General features: G+C 39.6%; 1 protein-coding gene and 1 pseudogene across 8 annotated transcripts in view; one reads left to right on the forward strand and one right to left on the reverse strand.

Moving 5' to 3' along the window:
- The window catches only part of SENP5 (SUMO specific peptidase 5), a 50,884-nt gene that overhangs the window by 10,022 nt on the left and 21,335 nt on the right, over positions 1-19,527 (forward strand). For 4 of the 8 annotated variants that reach the window (XM_040484873.1, XM_040484874.1, XM_040484869.1 and 1 more), the window contains exon 2: positions 9,813-11,341. In XM_040484873.1, coding sequence (XP_040340807.1) covers positions 9,844-11,341 — 1,498 coding nt within the window. In that variant the 5' untranslated portion in view covers positions 9,813-9,843. Of the gene's footprint in view, positions 1-9,312; positions 9,670-9,812; positions 11,342-19,527 lie in introns of those variants that run through there. The other 4 variants (XM_040484871.1, XM_040484870.1, XM_040484876.1 and 1 more) reach the window with 4 other exon arrangements.
- The window catches only part of LOC121036403 (40S ribosomal protein S24-like), a 34,947-nt pseudogene continuing 31,585 nt past the window's right edge, over positions 16,166-19,527 (reverse strand).

Below are 19,527 nucleotides of genomic sequence, written 5' to 3' on the forward strand. Positions count from 1 at the left end.
GTAAATGGTAATCACAGCTAAGTTATATAGTACTCTATGATTTATAGTGACTGTTTTTCCTTTCTTGTGCAACTTTTTCTTGTCCCTAAAGTGAGTAGTCTTTTTAGTAAACTAAATATATTTTCAAGCTCTCTTCCAGTTGTATCTCATCTATCTTTGCATTCAGACATTTTAGAAATTCTATCAGTTTCACATTTTTGGAGACATCTTTCCCAAATCCTTTTGACCTCTTTCTTCTGGGTTGGTGGCTCTCTAGGCTTGAGGCATAGTTGTCACTCTGATCTTTCTTTACCATTTTCTTTAGGATTTCTCTTGCTTGTGTGTTGTTTTGGATCTTTCCTGGGTCTCAGGTCTTTCTTCCTTTACTCCCTCATTTTGTCAGAGTGTGACAAAATGTGGCTCCCTGAGAAAAAGATGCATGGTAGTTCTGTATTTTGATAACTTACATCTCTGAAAACCTTTTTTCTATGCTCAGTTTTGATTGATGAATTGGCCGAGTTTCAAGTTCTGTGTTGAAAATAATTTTCCCTCAGACCTTGATCTTCTGGTTTATAATCTTTTTCTCTTTCTTTCTTTCTTTCTTTCTTTCTTTCTTTCTTTCTTTCTGCCACTTTTTTCTTTTCTTTTTTTAATTTAATTTTTAATTTTTAAATTTTTTTTATGTTTACTTTTTTATTTTTGAGAGAGAGCATGGGTGAGGGAGGGGCAGAGAGAGGAGACTCAGAAACTGAAGCAGGCTCCAGGCTCAGCTGTCAGCACAAAGCCCAATGCAGGGCTCAAACTCATGAACTGCATGATCATGACCTGAGCCAAAGTCAGACACTTAACCAATGGAGCCACCCAGGCACCCCTGTTTTCCTTTTTTAAAAATATTTTTTTAATGTAATCTCTACTGCTTAATGTGGGACTCAAACTCATGACCCCAAGATCAAGAGTCATATGCTCTACCAACTGAGCTAGCCAGGTGCCCCTCATTGGTCTTTTCTATTCTTAAAAATTTATTTATTATTATTTTTTAAGTAGGCTTCAAACCCAGCCTGGAACTCAGTGTGGGGCTTGAACTCACGACGGAGATCATGGCCTGAGCTGAGATCAAGAGTTGGATGCTTAACCGACTGGGCTACCCAGGTGCCCCTCTATTGGTTTTTTAGTCTCTATTTTATTTATTTCTGTTCTTTATTATTTCCTTTCTTCTACTCGTATTGGGTTTTATTCTTCTTTTTCTAGTTCTTTTAGGTGTAAGTTTAGATTACTCATTTGAGATTTTTTTTAAGTTTATATATTTACTTAGCATGGGGAGGTCGAGGGAGAGGGAGAGAGAGAGGGGAGACAGAGGACAGAGAGGAGAGAAAGAGAATATATGAATGAGAGAATATGAATGAGAATCCTGAGCAGGCTTCACACTGCCAACAGGGCTTGAACCCACAAACCACGAGACCGTGACCTGAGCCAAAATCCAGAGTTGGACACTTTTAACCGGCTGAGCCACCCGGGTGGCCTTCCGAGAGATTTTTTTTTTTCTCTTGAGGTAGGCCTCTATCACTACACATCTCCTGCTCAGAACTGCTTTCGCCATGTCTCAAAGATTTTGGACCCTGTGTTTTCATTTTCATTTGTTTCCGTGTATTTTTTGGTGTCTTTGATTTCTTTGTTCACCCATTGGGTGAACATGTGGTTCAGCCTCCATGTGTTTGTGTTTTTTAATTCTTTTTTTTTTCTTGTCATTGACTTTTAGTTTCATACCATTCTGGTTGGAAAAGACACATAATAGAATTTCAGTTTTAAATTTATTGAGACTTGTTTTATGGCCTAACATGTGATCTTTTTCTGGACCAGGACCCCATCCAGGATTACATGTTGCCTTAGTTATTCTGTCTTCTTAGGCTTAGTCCTTTAATCTGGGACAGGTCCTCAATCTTTTTGTCTTTCATGACCTTGACTAACACATTTTTTTTTTTTTTTTTTTTTTTTAAAAATTAATGGGTCAAAGTTTACTCTTTTTTTTTTTTTTTTTTCCCAACGTTTATTTATTTTTGGGACAGAGAGAGACAGAGCATGAACGGGGGAGGAGCAGAGAGAGAGGGAGACACAGAATCGGAAACAGGCTCCGGGCTCTGAGCCATCAGCCCAGAGCCCGACGCGGGGCTCGAACTCACGGACCGCGAGATCGTGACCTGGCTGAAGTCGGACGCTTAACCGACTGCGCCACCCAGGCGCCCCGACTAACACATTTTTTTTAAATGTTCTTTAATTTTTGAGAGGGAGTGTGCACTGGGGGGAGGGGCAGAGGGACAGAGGATCTGAAGTAGGCTCTGTGCTGACAACAGAGAGCCTGGTGTAGGGCTCAGACTTACGAACTGTGAGATCTTGATGTAAGCTGAAGTCAGACGCTTAACCGATTGAGCCACCCAGGCACCCCTGCTTGACACATTTGAAGAGTATTGGCCAGTTATCCTATAGAGTATCCGTCCCTCAGTGTGGCCTTATCTGTTTTTACTTATGATTAAATTCAGGTTATACATTTATAACATCACAGAGGTGATACATCATACAAGTGACATTGTGCTACATCAGGAGGCATATGAACATCATATCTTATTACTACTGGTGATGATAGCCCTGATCACCTGACTGAGGTGATGTTTGTCAGGTTTTCCATTGAAAGGTACAACTTTTCCCTTTGTGATTTTAAGTATCTTGTGGAGATACTTTGAGACTGTATATATCTTGTTTTTCACTGTATTTTTTCATCTAATTTTCTTTCCTGAGTCTGTTGTTTATGAGTTGCAAATTATAACTTTTCTATTTCCATTATTCCTTCTGTATTTATTAATTTGAAATTCTGTGTAAGGAGAGCTGTCCCTTCTCCCCATTTATTTAGTCATATATTGTTGCAGACTAGGGCATTTGTTTTGCTCTTATAATCCATTACTGTCATTATATATTTAGTTGCTCAGAGTCTTTGACCATGGCAAGTCTCTTTAGGTTGGTTCCTGTGTTCTTTTGACATGTCATAATTTCTTGAGCACTTTTTTTTTTTTTTTTGCTTTCTGTCATTATAATGATATTCCAGGCTCATCTATTTGCTCTGTCCCGCTCTGGCATCAGTCATTTTTTAAAATGGGAACCAAGATCTGGGTGCTAGGGGTGTTCATTGCTACTGGGATGTTACTGCTTCTACGCTAAGTAGACAGAGCTAGGAAATACACATGTGTGCACATTTCTAGATGTATATCTGTGTATATGTATATATAAAATCATGAACTCATATGGATACTTCTGATTTCATTCTGTCATGATAGATTCAAACCTGTCTCAGTCTGTTCATTATCTGCTACTCCTTTCATCAATGGTGAAAAACCTAGCTCTATTTATCTACAACTTATTTTCCTATGTACTCAGTTTTAGTATTTACAAGTTGCGGCATCTGGATGGTTCAGTTGATAGAGCATATAACCCTTGCCCCATGTTGGGCGTGGAGCCTACTTAACTAAAAAAATTAGAATATTTACAAAGTAGTTTCAAAATTAACTCATTCATCTGTGAAGACTAATTTGTTAACTAAAGTACAGTATTTGTATACAGTCCTTTTGTTTCTAGTCCTGTACAGTCCAAATGTTTTTGAAAATTACTTTGGCTAATTTTTTCATACTTTTTCAGTATAGTTATTTATTTGTCATTCATTTGCTATTTGTATTTCATTTTGGAGTCCTCCTGCATTCTGGTTGATTTTACTGACAGCAGAGAGCTGGATGCGGGGCTTGTACTCATGAACCATGAGATCATGACCTGAGCTGAAGTCAGACACTTAACTTACTGAGCCACCCAGGCACCCCTATTTGTATATATATTTTTAGTATATGAAGCATTAACATGGTTTTAAAAGTCAGAACTTTATAAAAAGGCAAGCTTAGAGAAGTACCACTCTCTCATCCCTGTGCCATTTCCTTCTCATTCTTTCATCCTATACATATCTATAATTTCCTGTATGTTATTGTACTCATTAGTTTCTGGTTTATCCTCCCATGTTTGTATTTTTATTTTATTTTGTCTTGGGGGACGAAAGGGCAGATATGTGTATATTTTTGTAATTTTTCTTTCATGAGAAGCAGCTACATGGTAAAGAATTTAACCTTGCCCCAAAAGCAAGCCTTTATCCTTGGCTTCTGGGAGGTAATCTCTAAGCCCTTGGAATGTCATGCCTTGTTGGAATGTCTGTATTTGCCTGGGAGCTTTGGATCACCAACAGTCTAACAGCCTGAATTGGGATGGGGATTGGCCATGCCAGAAGGACCAACAGTGTAGTTTAGGGTAATGACTTTGGTATCAGTGGATCTCCAGAGGGGCTGAAAGACTGAGCTCAGTCTTGTGGGCAAACAGTTATGCCTAAAAACCCCAATAAAAGCTCTGGATATCAAGGCTCAGGTAAGCTTTCCTGGATGGCAATATTGTCATACACTGATGTCAGGACAGTAAAGTTCTCCTGTGTTCATGGTGCTAGAACACCTTATGTGCTTCTCCACTTGGCTGATTTAATCCATATTCTTCAGCTTTAATAAACCATAGCTATGAATATAATAGTTTTCAGTAAGTTCTGTGAGTCCTTTTGGCAAATTGCCAAACCTGAGGCTGGTTTTGGGAACTCCCCAAACTTGCAATTGTGGTGTCTATGTGCCACGGTCATGTCTTGGTGGCATAGTATTAATACTCATTTGAACTTGGCTTTTTTCACTTACCCTGGAAATCATTCCATGTTAGCCCATGGAGTTCATTTTTATTCTTCTATAGCTTCACTCAGTGTGTGGAAGAACCATACTTTATTCAACTACCTTCCTGTTAGGTTTCCAGTATTTTGCAATTACAATGTCGTAATGACTAACCTTGATTTTGTATTTTCATTATTATTGGAGGTGTATCTTAAGGATAAATTCCTAAAAGTGGGGCTGCTAGATTAAAAGGTAAATACCAGGGTTTGTTAGATATTATCAAATTCTCCTCCAAAAGGATTTTATCGGTTTGTATTCCTATTAGCAAAGTATGAAAGTTTCTTTTCTCCCACCAACAGAATGTGTTGTCACAGTTTTTGCCCACCTTTTTATTGAGGTATAATTAACATATAGCATTATATCATTTTCAGTTCTACATCATGATTTGCTGTTTGTATACATTGCAAAATGATGACTATAGTAAGTCCAGTTAACATCTACTACTATACTTAGTAACAAAGTTTTTTTTTCCTGTGATGAGAACTTTTAGGATTTACTCTCTTAGCAACTTTCAAATACACAGTACAGCATTATTAACTATAATCACCGTGCTATACATTACATCTCCATAACTTACTTTATAACTGGAAGTTTTTACATTTTGACTCCTTTCACTCATTTTGCACAACTCCCCAACCCTCTTTGCCCATTTTTTTTTTTTAAGTTGAACATCTTTTATGTTTAAGAGCTATTTAAAAATATTTGTGAAATGTCTCCTTATGTCTTTTTCCCATATTTCCATCAGGCTTTTTTTTTTTCTTTATCCCTCAATTTAAGAAAGTTCTTTATATTAGGGATATTAGCCCTTTACTTTTTACTGAGTTTTTCAATTCTTTTAAATTTCCAGGGTCCCTTTATTATTTTTGATTGTTGCTTTAGAAAAACAAAAACAAAACGGCACCTGCGTGGTTCAGTTCGTTGAGCATCTGACTCTTGATTTCAGCTCCGGTCATGATCTCATGGTTGTGGGATCAGGTCCCAAGTTGGGCTCTGCGTGGAGTGTGGAGCCTCCTTGGGATTCTCTCTCTTCCGTTCTCTGTCCCTCTCTGGCTCATGCTTGTTTTTTCTCTCTCTCTCTCAAAAATAAACAAACTTAAAGAAAACAACATAAAACATGCTATTATATTCCCCCCAGTGGATATAAGTTTGTTTGTGTTTTTTTTTTTTACTTTGAAGATACTGTTAGATTTTTTTCCTTCCCTCTTGTTTTTTAGTGTGGTAAATATACATAGCATAATTTTTACCATTTTATTTCATTTTATTAAAAAAATATTTTTTAATGTTTATTTTTGTGTGTGTGTGAGAGAGAGGGAGAGAGAGAGCGAGCATGTGTGCAAGGTGGGCAGGGGCAGAGAGAGAGGGAGACAGAGTCTGAAGCAGACTCTAGGCCCTGAGCTATCAGCACAGAGCCCAGCGTGGGGTTCGAACCCATGGACCACGAGATCATGACCTGAGCTGAAGTCAGACACTTAGCCCACTGAGCCACTCAGGTGTCCCAACTTTTACCGTTTTAAACATTTTTAGGTATACAGTTCAGTGGCATTAAATACATTTACGCTGCTGTGCAACCATGGCCACAATCCATCTTCAGAACCTTTTTCATCTTCTTAAGTGGAAACGTGTACCCATTAAACAAGAACTCCTCTTTCCTCCTCCTCTTAGTTTTTTATTTTTATTTTATTTTTAATTTTTTTAATGTTTTATTTATTTTTGAGAGAGTGCAAGTGGGGGAGGGGCAGAGAGAGGGAACAGAGGATCTGAAGTGGGCTCTGCACTGAGAGCAGCAAGCCCGATGTGGGGCTCGAACTCACGAACTGTGAGATCATGATCTGAGCCAAAAGTTGGACGCTCGACTGACTAAGCCATCCAGGTGCCCCCTCCGTTAGTTTTTTGAAGTGGACTTCTCTATGTAAGTTTTTGCTTTTTTAAATGTTTATTTTGGTCCACTTGTCAACCCTAGAAATCTGGTGAATCTTGGATTTTCCTGTCATTTTAAAGAATAACCACTAAGAGGTTGCTTGGTAATTTAGAACATGCGGTGAGACTTGGCAACTTTGAGATGTACTGTGGGCCACCCTGGGCCATTTTGGGGGGATATCTGTATGTATTTTCTTGTGGACTATTCAGATTCCCCAGAGAAGAATCTTCTAATTTCCTACTTGGATGGTAAAGCAAACTGCCAAGGTTCTGGGAAATGAGTGGGAAAGTGTTGGGATGCGTATATTTAGTGTATAAATCCATCTTCATATTGTGTCTGGGATCACCCTGGCTGCAGAGCTTCATTCACTTTTACCCTTTCTGGAGAATAAACTTCCAAAGTTGGGTAGTAGAGAGGCAGTTACCTCCTGGGTGGAGTTGGGGAGGGATTTGGGGTCTCACTGCTTAAACTCTGGGGTATAGTGTAGGGTAATTGTTCGGGCCTGTTTAGTTGAGGCATCCCCAAAAATCAGTATCTGCTCCCAGGGCTGATCTCTTCCTTAAGCTATAAACCTTTTTCTGGGATCTAAATGGGGAAATGGGTTGGGGAGGGAATTCACTGTGTAAAATCCTATATCCTGTTGAACCCCTGCCTTCAGTTGTGCATGATGTGCCTGACTAGCCTGGTTCGTCCTCCCCAGAAAGTAAAACTTTGGTTATCTGCCAGGGTAGGAGAATGCGCATCTTGGGGGTCTAACTGCTTCTTATTCAGACTTTAAATGGGTCCCTCCTTTTTGAGCTCCCTTCTTTGTTTTACAAAAATTTTTATTATTTTTTAAAAAATTTTAATATTTATTTGAGAGAGGGAGAGAGAGAGAGAGAGAGAGAGAGAGAGAGAGACACCCCATAAGTGTGGGAGGGGCACAGAGGGAGGGAGACACAGAATCCAAAGCAGGCTCCAGGCTCTGAGCTGTCAGTACAGAGCCTCATATGGGGCTTGAACTCACAAATAGTGAGATCGTGACTGAGCTGAAGTTGGATGCTTAACTGACTGAGCCACCCAGTGCCCCTTAAAGATTTTATTTTTAAGTAATCTGTACACCAAACGTGAGCTTGAACTCAACCCTGAGATCAAGAGTTGCAGGCTCTACCAGCTGAGCTAGCCAGGTACCCTTTGAACTCCCTTCTCTTGACCTTCATAGGTATTGTTGCTTCTATTCCTGAGCCTTTCTGAGGTCCTGTAACTTGCTTCTGGTCTTCCCCTGCTGCTGGCTTAGATTTTCATTCTTTTGGCCTTCTCATCACTCTGTTATGTGCTTTCTTCTTTCAAAATTGTATTCTTGTGGGGCGCTTGGGTGGCGCAGTCGGTTAAGCGTCCGATTTCAGCCAGGTCACGATCTCGCGGTCCGTGAGTTCGAGCCCGGTGGCAGGCTCTGGGCTGATGGCTCGGAGCCTGGAGCCTGTTTCCGATTCTATGTCTCCCTCTCTCTCTGCCCCTCCCCCGTTCATGCTCTGTCTCTCTCTGTCCCAAAAATAAATAAACGTTGAAAAAAAAAAAAACCAAAAAAAACCAAAATTGTATTCTTGTCTGCTTTTTTAAAAATTTTTTTTAAAGTTTTTTTTAACGTTTATTCATTTTTGAGAGACTGAGAGAGACAGAGCATGAGTGGGGAAGGGGCAGAGAGAGAGGGAGACACAGGATCTGAAGCAGGCTCCAGGCTCTGAGCTGTCCGCACAGAGCCCGACGCGGGGCTCAAACTCACCAACCGTGAGATCATGACCTGAGCCGAAGCTGGACACTCAACCGACTGAGCCACCCAGGCGCCCTTTCTTGTCTGCTTTTTAATTTTCTTTGTCCGTGAGAGTTTTCCCTTCTTAAAACCCATTTCTGTCATCTTAGTGGGATTTGGAGAGGGAACTGAGGTAAACATGTGCTCAGTCCTTTTTTTTTTTTCCCAGAGAAAACTGATGCACAAAAAAGTAATACAACTTTTCTTAATAAGTTAATAGCAAGCTGAAATTAGATTATTAGTTTTTTGATTCATAGTCTATTATTTCTTCTGCCCCACCACCCACAACAGCCGACACCTTTCATTCTGCACTGAAGAGCCTTCAGTAGTGCTAGATCTTATTAAATCTGAGGAGGGATCCTGTTTGGTTTTTGACTATCATTTTCATCTATCATTCCTAATAAGTGTGTCCCTGAACTTCATATATGCGTGTTTGTGCGTGTGCTTTTTTACTTAGATTCACTTGAGAATCAGAACCCTAACTGTGTGAGAGCACCTGATGGGCTCATATCCCTGCATAGTCACTCAAAGTTTTTGACTGACTGACAAAGAGGAAGCTGGTTTCCCTCTTGAGGTACTGATGTTACTTGCATTGTCTGCCTCTAGATGTCTATACCCAGCAAAAGTATCGCCCTTCCTTTCTAAAATTTGATGTATAGAACACACTCTTTAAAAAAAAAAATCTTTTAATGTTTATTTACTTTTGAGACCATGCAAGAGACAGAGTGCAAACAGTGGAGGGGCAGACAGAGGGAGACACAGAATCCGAAGTGGGTTCCAGGCTCTGAGCTGTCAGCCCAGAGCTTGATGCGGGGCTCGAACTCCTGACCTTGTGAGATCATGACCTGAGCTGAAGTCGGACCCTTAACCGACTGAGCCACTCAGGCACCCCTAGAACACACTCTTTTTATATGGAATCAGTTTTAAATGGTATGTTGTCCCCCTCCTTCCCCATCCTTCATTTTACAAATGAGAACACAGAATTTGGGTGACTGACTTAAAGTCACTTAGCTAACAAGAAGCAGTGTCAACACTGACCGATTTTCTTCTGACTCCCTACCCTGTTTACTCCATCAGAAATTGACTGCATTTTGGGAAATGATCTTGACATTTCTGTCAGAGTCAGCTATACCAAATGGGGTCATGTGAGAGTATTCATGTCTTCCAGTTTTCACTGTGGGGAAAACCTTAATCAGGTAAGGATTTCGTTATGTCTGATAGTCTAAATTGCACTTCATAGGCTTTTTTTTGCCCCTAAGAGTTTTCTAACTTCTAATGCTGTGATTGTATCTTAATGACATTTTTAGGGTAAATGTGTAACTCTTCTTTCTCTTCACAGCTGCATCAAGATCTCATTATGCATCAGAAAAATGAAAAAACAGAAGAAAATTTTATGGAGGAAAGGAATCCATTTAGCCTTTTCTGAGAAATGGAATACTGGATTTGGAGGCTTTAAGAAGTTCTGCTTTCACCAACACTTGTGCATTCTGAAAGCCAAATTGGGAAGGCCAATTATTTGGAGCAGGCAGCTGAGGCATTTCCATTGCAGAAAGAAGGCCCTTCAAATCCAGAAGACATGGATCCAGGATGCACCTTTTTTTGCTAAGGCAAAGTCCAGTGTGGCTTCTCAGAATGTTAGTACTTTGCCCTCTAAAGTGAAAAGAAAAGACTCTAAACACTTCATTTCCTCCTCAAGGACCCTCCTGAAACTCCAAGCAGAGAGGCTGCTATCATCAACAAAGAACTCTGACCATGAATACTGTGGAGATAAAAGTCTCTTGAAGGCGGTTGCTGACTTACCAGCAAATAGTGTTTTAGGTCAGGTCAGTGGTCACAGACCTAGGACGGAGCCACAAGCTTCTGACTTTCCCATGAAGTTCAATGGGGAGAGCCAAAGTCCAGGTGAGAGTGGCACAATTGTGGTCACCTTGAGCAACCATAAGAGAAAGCGCTTTTGTTATGGCTGCTACCAAGGGCTGGAGCACCACAGGAATGGGGGACCCCTGATTCCAAAAAAGTTTCAACTTAACCAACATAGAAGAATAAAAGTATCTCCTCTTATGATGTATGAGAAATTATCCATGATTAGATTTCGGTACAGGATTCTCAGATCCCAGCACTTCAGAACAAAAAGCAAAGTTTGCAAGCTAAAAAAAGCCCAGCGAAGCTGGGTGCAGGTCACTGGGGACCATCAAGAGACCCTTAGGGAAAACAGTGAGGGTGGCAGTTGCAGCCCATTCCCTTCCCCAGAACCTAAAGACCCTTCTTGTCGGCATCAACCGTACTTCCCAGATATGGACAGCAATGCTGTGATGAAGGGAAAGAACTCTCATGTGCCTGATGGCCACACTAAAGGAAGCCCTTTCTTGGGCAAGGAGCTTAGTTTAGATGAAGCATTCCCTGACCAACAGAATGGTAGTGTCACATACACCTGGGACCAGTCACCCTGTTCTCCTAAGTGGGAGTGTACAGAGCTGATTCATGATATCCCCTTATCAGAACATGATTCTAGTAACATGTTTATCTCAGAAAACGAAAGAGAAGTTATGACTCTGGGTCAGGAAAATCGGACAAGTACTGTCAGTGATGACAGAGTAAAACTGCCCATGTCTGGGGCAGGTCAGTCTGTGAGTGATGTAGATGGGCCTGTGTCCGAAAAGACTGAGAGCTCATGCCAGATGGATGAGGATGGATCTCTCAAGCAGAACATTCTTAGTTCTAAGTTGCTGGACCACCCTTACTGTAAAAGTCCACTGGAGGCTCCTCTGACATGCAGTGGACTCAAACTCGAAAATCAAGCAGGAGGTGGGAGGAACAGTCAGAAAGCATCTCCCGTGGATGACGAACAGCTGTCAATCTGCCTTTCTGGTATGCACTCTTCCTTTATTCTCCCTCAACCTGCGGCCCACACTTGCTGTCCATTATCTTTTCTTTCTTTGTTTTTTTTTTAAGTTTGTTTATTTTTGAGAGACAGAATGAGTTGGGGGAGGGGCAGAGAGAGGGGGAGAGAGAGAATCCCAATCAGGCTCCGTACTGTTCCCACGGAGCCCGATGTGGAGCTCAAACTCACAAACCATGAGATCGTGACCTGAGCCAAAACCAAGAGTTGGATGTCTAACCGACTGAGCCACCCAAGTGCCCCCCATTATCTTTTCTGGGAGATTCCTGTTTTTTCCTTCCACGCATGGATTTCCCTTTAAGCATTTAGACATTCTTCTTTGGAGTCTTCTATATTGCTGTATTATGGAGATGTTCAATACTTTAAGTTTTGGTTGATGATATTTGTGTTGCTTCCAGTTGTTTTCTTCTATAAGTGATAGTGCAATGAAACTACTTCTATATACTTTAACAGTTTTTTCTCTAAGTTAAATTTGTAGTAGTGGAATTGATGATGAACAAATACACTTAAAATTTTAAGAGAATTGTGAAATTACCCTCCAAAAAGTTGAACCAGTTTACACTTGTTAAAATTTACTAATCTTCTCTTCTAGATCACCTGAGAGTTGTTTTGATTTGTGTTTTTGAGTTTAAAGCTTGAACATCTTTTTCTGTGTTTCTTGGCCATCTTTGGTTTGTATATAATTTTCCTTTGCCTAGAAGTTCCTATATGCCAGGCACTGTGCTAGTTCTGAGACTGTGGCAGTGAGCAAGAAACAGTGATTCCTACCTTGTTAAATTTTAATTACAAATGTCCTAAGAGTTTAAGTTTTTCCTTCCCCAAAGGTAAAAGTACCCTGACTTTGAGTGTGGTAATTTCGCTTAAAGGAAATTATCAATTCTTCATTGTGAAACTTATCTATCTTTAATGGCTTCAAGTTTTTACGTCATACTTTAAAAAGTCTTCTTGTCAAAATCTACCCCATGAGTAAGCTGGTGTAAACATTTTTGGAAGACAGTATGGCAATATTAGTCTTTGACCCATTCCCCTTCTTGCAGTTTATCCAAAATAGGAATATATTTATTTGTATAGGGACATTACTTATAGTATTGTCCTGGTAGTAAAAAAACTGGAGACAACTGGAGCACCTGGGTAGCTCAGTCAGTTGAGCGTCTGACTTCGGCTCAGGTCATGATCTTGTGGTTCGTGAGTTCGAGCCCCGCGTTGGGCTCTGTGCTGACAACTCAGAGCCTGGAGTATGCTTTGGATTCTGTGTCCCCCTCTCTCTCCGCCCACCCCTACTTGCTCTCTGTCTCTGTCTTTCAAAAATGAATAAACATGAAAAAAAATTTTTTTTTATAAAAACAAAACAAAACTGGAGACAACCAAAAAAAAGTTTCTATGGAAGTATAAATTACAGCACATCTGGGCAATAGTACATTATGAAGCTGTTAAAAAGTTCAGTCTATATTTTGAACTGAAAGCTGTCTACATACAGTGAAAAAAGCAAGTTGCAAAACAGAATGATGCCACTTTGTTAAGAGATATACACACAAATGGAGCATATGTATAGAAGTGTGCACACACATTTGTATCGGCCACATCTGGAAATAGATATCAAATTGTTATAAAGGGCTTTTCTGGGGAATTAGGAGAATTACTTCTTGGTGGTTTAAACAATTCTGAGCACTTTGTTTTCTTAACCATTAAGTATGTATAGAAAGTTTTTCTCCACAAAAAGACACAGAGTAGTACAGAGTCCTAGCAAATCTTTAAAAACAAAACAGTTTCTGTTGTTTATACTGTCTTAGAATAGGGAAAGGCAAATTCTCTACTATAAAGTTAGCAAAACCATATAATACATAAACCTGAAAAAGTAAGCATTTACGCATAGATACCAATTAACTTAAAGAGATGTAGCACTTCCAAAAGCAATTGATCGATCAATTGACTAATGGCATACAGTAAGACTGTAGTGTGACATGAGGAAGTAGGCGTTTTTACAGAATGCACACTTGGTGATCTGGAAAGTAATTCATTATTTTAATAGACTGAGGAAAGAAGAACCAGAAGAACCATTTTTGGGGTTTTACTTAGCATCTCCATGCTGATTGAAAAGGGTTGAAGGCAGAACAACAGCTACTGCCCATCACAGCCCTCCCTGCACCAGCAAAAAAAAAAATTACCCGAGTAGAGATAAGCCCACAATCTATCACCAAATATGAGGAAAGCCAGCACAATGAAAAGGAAAAATTCAACAAATAAAGGAACTAAACCTGAATAATCAGGATTAATAGAGCAATTAGAATAGGAATCCATACGGGACAATCAGTATAGTGAATGCTCCTTTAACTGACTTCTTTTTTTTTTTTTTTTTATTTTTTTTTTTTTTTTTTTTATTTTTGGGACAGAGAGAGACAGAGCATGAACGGGGGAGGGGCAGAGAGAGAGGGAGACACAGAATCGGAAACAGGCTCCAGGCTCCGAGCCATCAGCCCAGAGCCCGACGCGGGGCTCGAACTCCCGGACCACGAGATCGTGACCTGGCTGAAGTCGGACGCTCAACCGACTGCGCCACCCAGGCGCCCCTCCTTTAACTGACTTCTATAGCATTAGTTAATACTAGGTTCCACGGCATAGTGAATGCTGGCTTTTCTCTAATAGAACTACACATGTTCACTGCAGTAGATTGATACACTTATCAAGAGCCAATTGTACTTACTACAGTTGACTTACTGTTTTATAGTTGTAAATATTGCATAAAACTGGTTTTGGAAGGAAAAAAAATAGATTCCTATGTCAGTATATTCTAGGTAGATTAAAAATTTAACCAGTTAGAAACAAACACACACAAACCTGTACACAGATGTTCATAGCATCATTATTCATCATAGCCAAAAAGTAGAAACAATCCAAATGTCCATCAACTGATGAACAAGTAAGTAAAATTTGGTATTTTATACAATGGGATATTCTGGCATAAAAAGGAATGAAGTACTGCTGTATGTTTCAGTGTGGATGAACCTCGAAAACATGCTAAGTAAAAAGAGCCAGGCACAAAAGGCCACATACTATGTGATTCTTTTGATTTGAAATGTCCATGGTAGGCAAATACAGAGATAGAAAGTAGGTTAATAGTTGCCAGGGGCTGTAGAGAGGAAGCAATGAGGAGTGACTCCTAACTGGTACAAAGTTTCTTGTGGAGTAATATGAATGTTACTAAATTAGGTGATAGTAATGGTTGGACAACTCTGAATTTCCCAAAAAAAAAAAAAAAAATGAATTTTACACTTTAGAAGAGTAATTTTTTGTGGTGTGAATCACGGGTCAGTAAAGCTATTAAAGAGAACACATTTTATAACACCGTTTTATAATTTCACATTAATAATACATGTAATAATTTTCTGTTATTTTTTGAGAGAGTGTATGTGCAGAGATGGGACAGAGGGAGAGAGAGAATCCCAAGCAGGCTTAATGCCCAGCGTAGATCCCAGTCTCACCATGAGGTCATGACCTGAGCCAAAATCAAGAGTCAGACATTCAATCAACTGAGCTACCCAGGCGTCCCAATAATACATTTTAAAGCCTGATAGGAAACTCAGACGCAATATACCAGTTTGACTCCATAAACACTAAAGCTGCGTGTGTATATAAGAAGTCATTAATGAAAATTTAGAACTTTTAGATATGCATGTCCTTTGACCCAGAGATTTAACTTTTAGTGAGTGTGTTGTGAGGAAACAACAGAACCAAGATATATCAAGGGTTTTAGTTGTGACATTAATTGGAGAGCTAAAAAATTAACAAATGGTCCCCAGTAGGGAATTGTTTATGGCATACCCACTTACTGGGTTACTAGATTGTTTTGAATTGGCCCAGGGAAAAAAAAATTCCACAGTGTATTGAATGGGATAAAATAACTTCAAAAAGAGAAACTAGAGTGCTACTTACATGTTGAATAAATAATGTTCATATTAAAGGGCATAAAAGTTCTAAAGGAATTAGAGGATGATTGCCATTTTATTTTAAAATGTTTATGGTCATGTATTAGAAAAAAGATACTGGGGCACCTGGGTGGCTCAGTTGGTTCAGTGTCCGACTTCGGCTCAGGTCATGATCTCACGGCTTGTGATTTTGAGCCCCATGTGGGGCTCTGTGTTGACAGCTCAGAGCCTGGAGCCTGTTTTGGATTCTGTGTCTCCCTCTCTCTCTCTGCCCCTCCCCCACTTGCGCTCTGTCTTTCCCTCTCTCTCAAAAATAAATAAATACTAAGAAAAAAAATCCTGGGCCCCTGGGTAGCTCAGTCGATTGAGCACTGAGCGTCTGACTCTTGATTTAGGCTTCGATTTACATCAAAGTGAATTCCAACTGTAAATAAATGATTTAGTTAATAGTTCTAATATTATTTGAGTGATCTTTTCCCTGTGGTTATGAGTTGCTACCTGTTATTAGGTCTCTTTCTGGATTTGGTTTTTCAATTTCTATACTAGTAGTAGTCTGTCTTAATTCTAGTAGTTTTATAATTTTTTTAAAAAAGTTTATTTTGACAGTGTGTGTGAGCAGAGGAGGGGCAGAGAATCCCAAGTAGGCTCTGTGCTATCAGCACAGAGCCCGGCGCAGGGCTCACACTCACAAACCATGAGATCGTGCCCTGAGCCAAAATCCAGGGTGGGACGCTTAACCAGTGGAGCCACCCACGTGCCCCAGTTTTATAATTTGATGGGACTAGGCCCTTCTCCTCTCTTGCCCTCCCTTATTCACCTCTCCTCTTTAATTCTTTCCAAAAATTCCTAGGAATTTCTCATGTTTTGGTCCCAAGATGAATTTTAGATTTGTTTTTTCAATTAAACAAACAAAAATAATGGCTTTGATTGGTACTGCATCACATTTATAGACTAAGGGGAAATTACATTTATTATAATACTGAGTTTTCCTGTCTAAAAACAAAGAATTACTCCATTTATTGACCTGTGTCCTTTCACCAGAATTTTGTGCTTTTCACTTAGGCTTGCACATTTCTTAAGTTTAGTCTTAGCTATTTCATGCCTTATTTTGTCATTAAGATTTTGTTTTAAGTAATCTCTGCATCCAATGTTGGGCTCGAACCTACAACCCTAAGATCAAGAGTGGCATGCCCCACTGAGCCCGCCAGATGCCCCATGCCTTCCTTATTTTTGATGGGACCTTTCTGACATGTGTATTGTATTTTGTTGAAGAAGCAAATGGTTCCATTTCTTGTATGCACAACACAACCTCATTCCACATTCATGGTGGGATGTGACCTGTCAGTTGCCTTTAGAAAAAACTATCCAGCACATTTGGTTTAAGATGAGCAATTTAACTTCTGAAATAACACTTCAGGTTTTGTTTTTCATATTATTTCCTTTTGTGGGTTTTTTTTTTAATTCTTAGTTTATTAATCCTCTCATGAAGGATTTCTGCAGTATTTATCTGCACAATCACCACAGATAAAGTCACTGTAGAATCTTTACTCCTTTTTGCTGGCACCAACATTGGCTTTTGCAGTCCCCCTGACTTTCTGCATTCTGTTCTTGTGTTCTTTTGTTGTTTTCTTGAGGTCTTTTTCTTTTCATACAGGCTGTCTTACAAGACTGTGGGTTCGTTTTTCTTTGCATAATCCAGGGACTCATAAATCATGCCAAAGCCAGTCGCCTTGCCACCACCAAAATGGGTTCTGTATCCAAATACAAAGATGACATCTGATGTGGTCTTGTACATTTTGGCTATTTTTCCCCGAATTTCTGATGTAGGTACTTTTGCCTTTTCCAGATGAAGAACATCAGTGACCACTTGTTTCTGCTGAACTAGTGGACTGGTCATGAACTCGCTGGTCCCAACAGTTACTGTTGTTGTGTTGTTCATGATGGCTGAGCTTCTAGCAGCCAGGGAGGAAGAGTTACTACCTTTTGTTACTACCTTTTGTGCTGGCAGATGGACTATAATTTGAATTCTAGTTTTTGTTTTCTTTTTCCCCTAACATTTTATCATTTCTTTCTTGGTCACATTGAAGTTTTAGTACTATGCCAAATGCATTTTTCCTTTTTGGTTCATTAGTTTGTGAATGCAAGTGGGTAAAAAATAATGGGTTTAATTCTCATCTTAAGAAGCCATTTTCTGGGTAATTCTTGGCCAGGGGGTATTAACAGGAAAAGATGCAGTGAAGAACAAGTTGCTTTTGTAGAGAAAAGATAATAGGTATCTCCTGCTTTGGAGGCAGCATAGGTTAATAGTTAATGGTTAACTTTCTGTGGTCATATAACCTATAATCAGAATCTTACTCTGCCATATGCTACTTAAGGGTTCTTGGGAAAGTTACTTAACCTCCCTAAGCTTCCTACCTCCATTGGTAAAGTACGGATGCTGTCTAACACAGTGTAGTTAAAAGGATGAGATGTAGTAGTGCTTGGTTTATGATAATGCTATTTGAATGCAGTTTTACTTCTGGTCCCAGTGAGATGTGTGTATCAATAAGACATTGTCCTCTAGGGTTCTCCTTGAACATCCGCACAGGACCTTTCTGCTGCATTAGAAATCCATGTTTATCATCTGAAAGTGAAAACAAAAATGCAGATAAGAAGAAACAAAAATAACTTAAAATCCCCCCAATACTACCATCCATAGATAACACTGTTAAGAGGGATACCTCTTTCCTATGACACTAGTTTGGAATTGGGGTCAGTATCCCATTGATAGAGGAGACTGCTTTCTTATTTGAAGAGTCTCAAGGTTGCTGAGCCTACAGTTTACTCTTTTATTATTAGGGGCATTATTTTTGTATGAAATTTGCTCTTCAAATGCAGGTTCTCAAATGTTGGGATTCCTTATCTTCTATTTGAGTTCATTTTCCCATGTAGACAGACATAAGGCTGTTCTTAGGTAACCTGTAAACACTTGTTGGCAAATACAAGTTTAGAAGCCCCAAATCTTTACCTCCTTCTCTTATTAAGCTGGAACAAAGGATTCCCTTTCTGTCTTCTTTATGCCTAAAGCCTAGACCAGAACCAGGTGTAAACAATCAGCGTTTTCCTGTTTACTGTATCCTGACCTTTGCTCTGAAGCCTTTCAAATTGGGAGCCTTCTGGTAGGAGACTAACAAAAGGAAGATCTGTTTTTCACACCTTTGTCTGACCCTCCCTCAAAAAAATCCACCCTGTTCTTGGGACAGTTACTCCATTGTTCTCTTTCCTGTCCATTTTGTACTGATGTGTACCAGAGGCCATTCTTGAAGGTAGAAAGGTGACTGGGTAAAATAAGTGGCTAACAGTGCTCATTCTTCCCATCTTAATTCTGGAAACTTTTAGACTGATGGTTAATTAGGTTATTGCTCTCCCCATTCAGCATCAGTGAATGTCCTAAGTCATGTCAGCATTTTTGTGAGCCTTTCTTTCCCTCAGCTTCTGTGTATTTCCTTAGAAATAAAGCCCTGATTTTATTTCCTAGGACCTTTTTAAGTATGTTTGTTCAGTGGGTCCTCATGGAAGCCATTAAAGTGCGTATACATCTTATTTGACCCAAAGACTGTCCTATTCTGGCCAAGAAGTCATCCTTTAATTCTGCTTCCCCTTTTAAAATATACTGACACACACTTACCAAATAATAGTGACTGCGATCTCAACAAATCCCTCAACAAATTGTGGTTTTTGAAAAGATAACTCCTTTAGGGGCACCTGGGTGTCTCGGTTGAGCATTCAGCTTCAGCTTAAGTCATGATCTCAGGGTTTGTGATTTCGAGCCCCGCATTGGGCTTGCTGCTGTTAGCTCTGAGCCCACTTTGGATCCTCTGTAGCCCTGCCACCCCTTCCCCACTCATGCACACATGCTCTCTCTCTCAAAAATAAAAAAATATTTTAAAAAAGAAAACTCCTTTAGTTACCAGATGTGATACACATTTAACCAGGTGATTAAACCATTTTAGATTTTACTCTTTAGAAGGGAAGATTCTTCTTCAAGGTTAAACTACTGAGTGATGTCAATCTTCAGTTTTAGCTAGCCATTTTCTAACAGTGCATCAGTAGCTTTAAAAATCCAATGTGAAATGATACCTTAAGGCATTTCTCTCTGGATTGGAATGGTGAGGGCCTGATCTATTTTATTTCTTATAAAACATAACTTTTAATTAAAAGATTTCTGTATAGCGTAATGTATAGGTTAAATG

This window comes from Herpailurus yagouaroundi, unplaced genomic scaffold (assembly GCF_014898765.1).
Source record: "Herpailurus yagouaroundi ecotype Mexico unplaced genomic scaffold, PumYag 162, whole genome shotgun sequence".
Taxonomy (NCBI): Eukaryota; Metazoa; Chordata; class Mammalia; order Carnivora; family Felidae; genus Herpailurus; species Herpailurus yagouaroundi.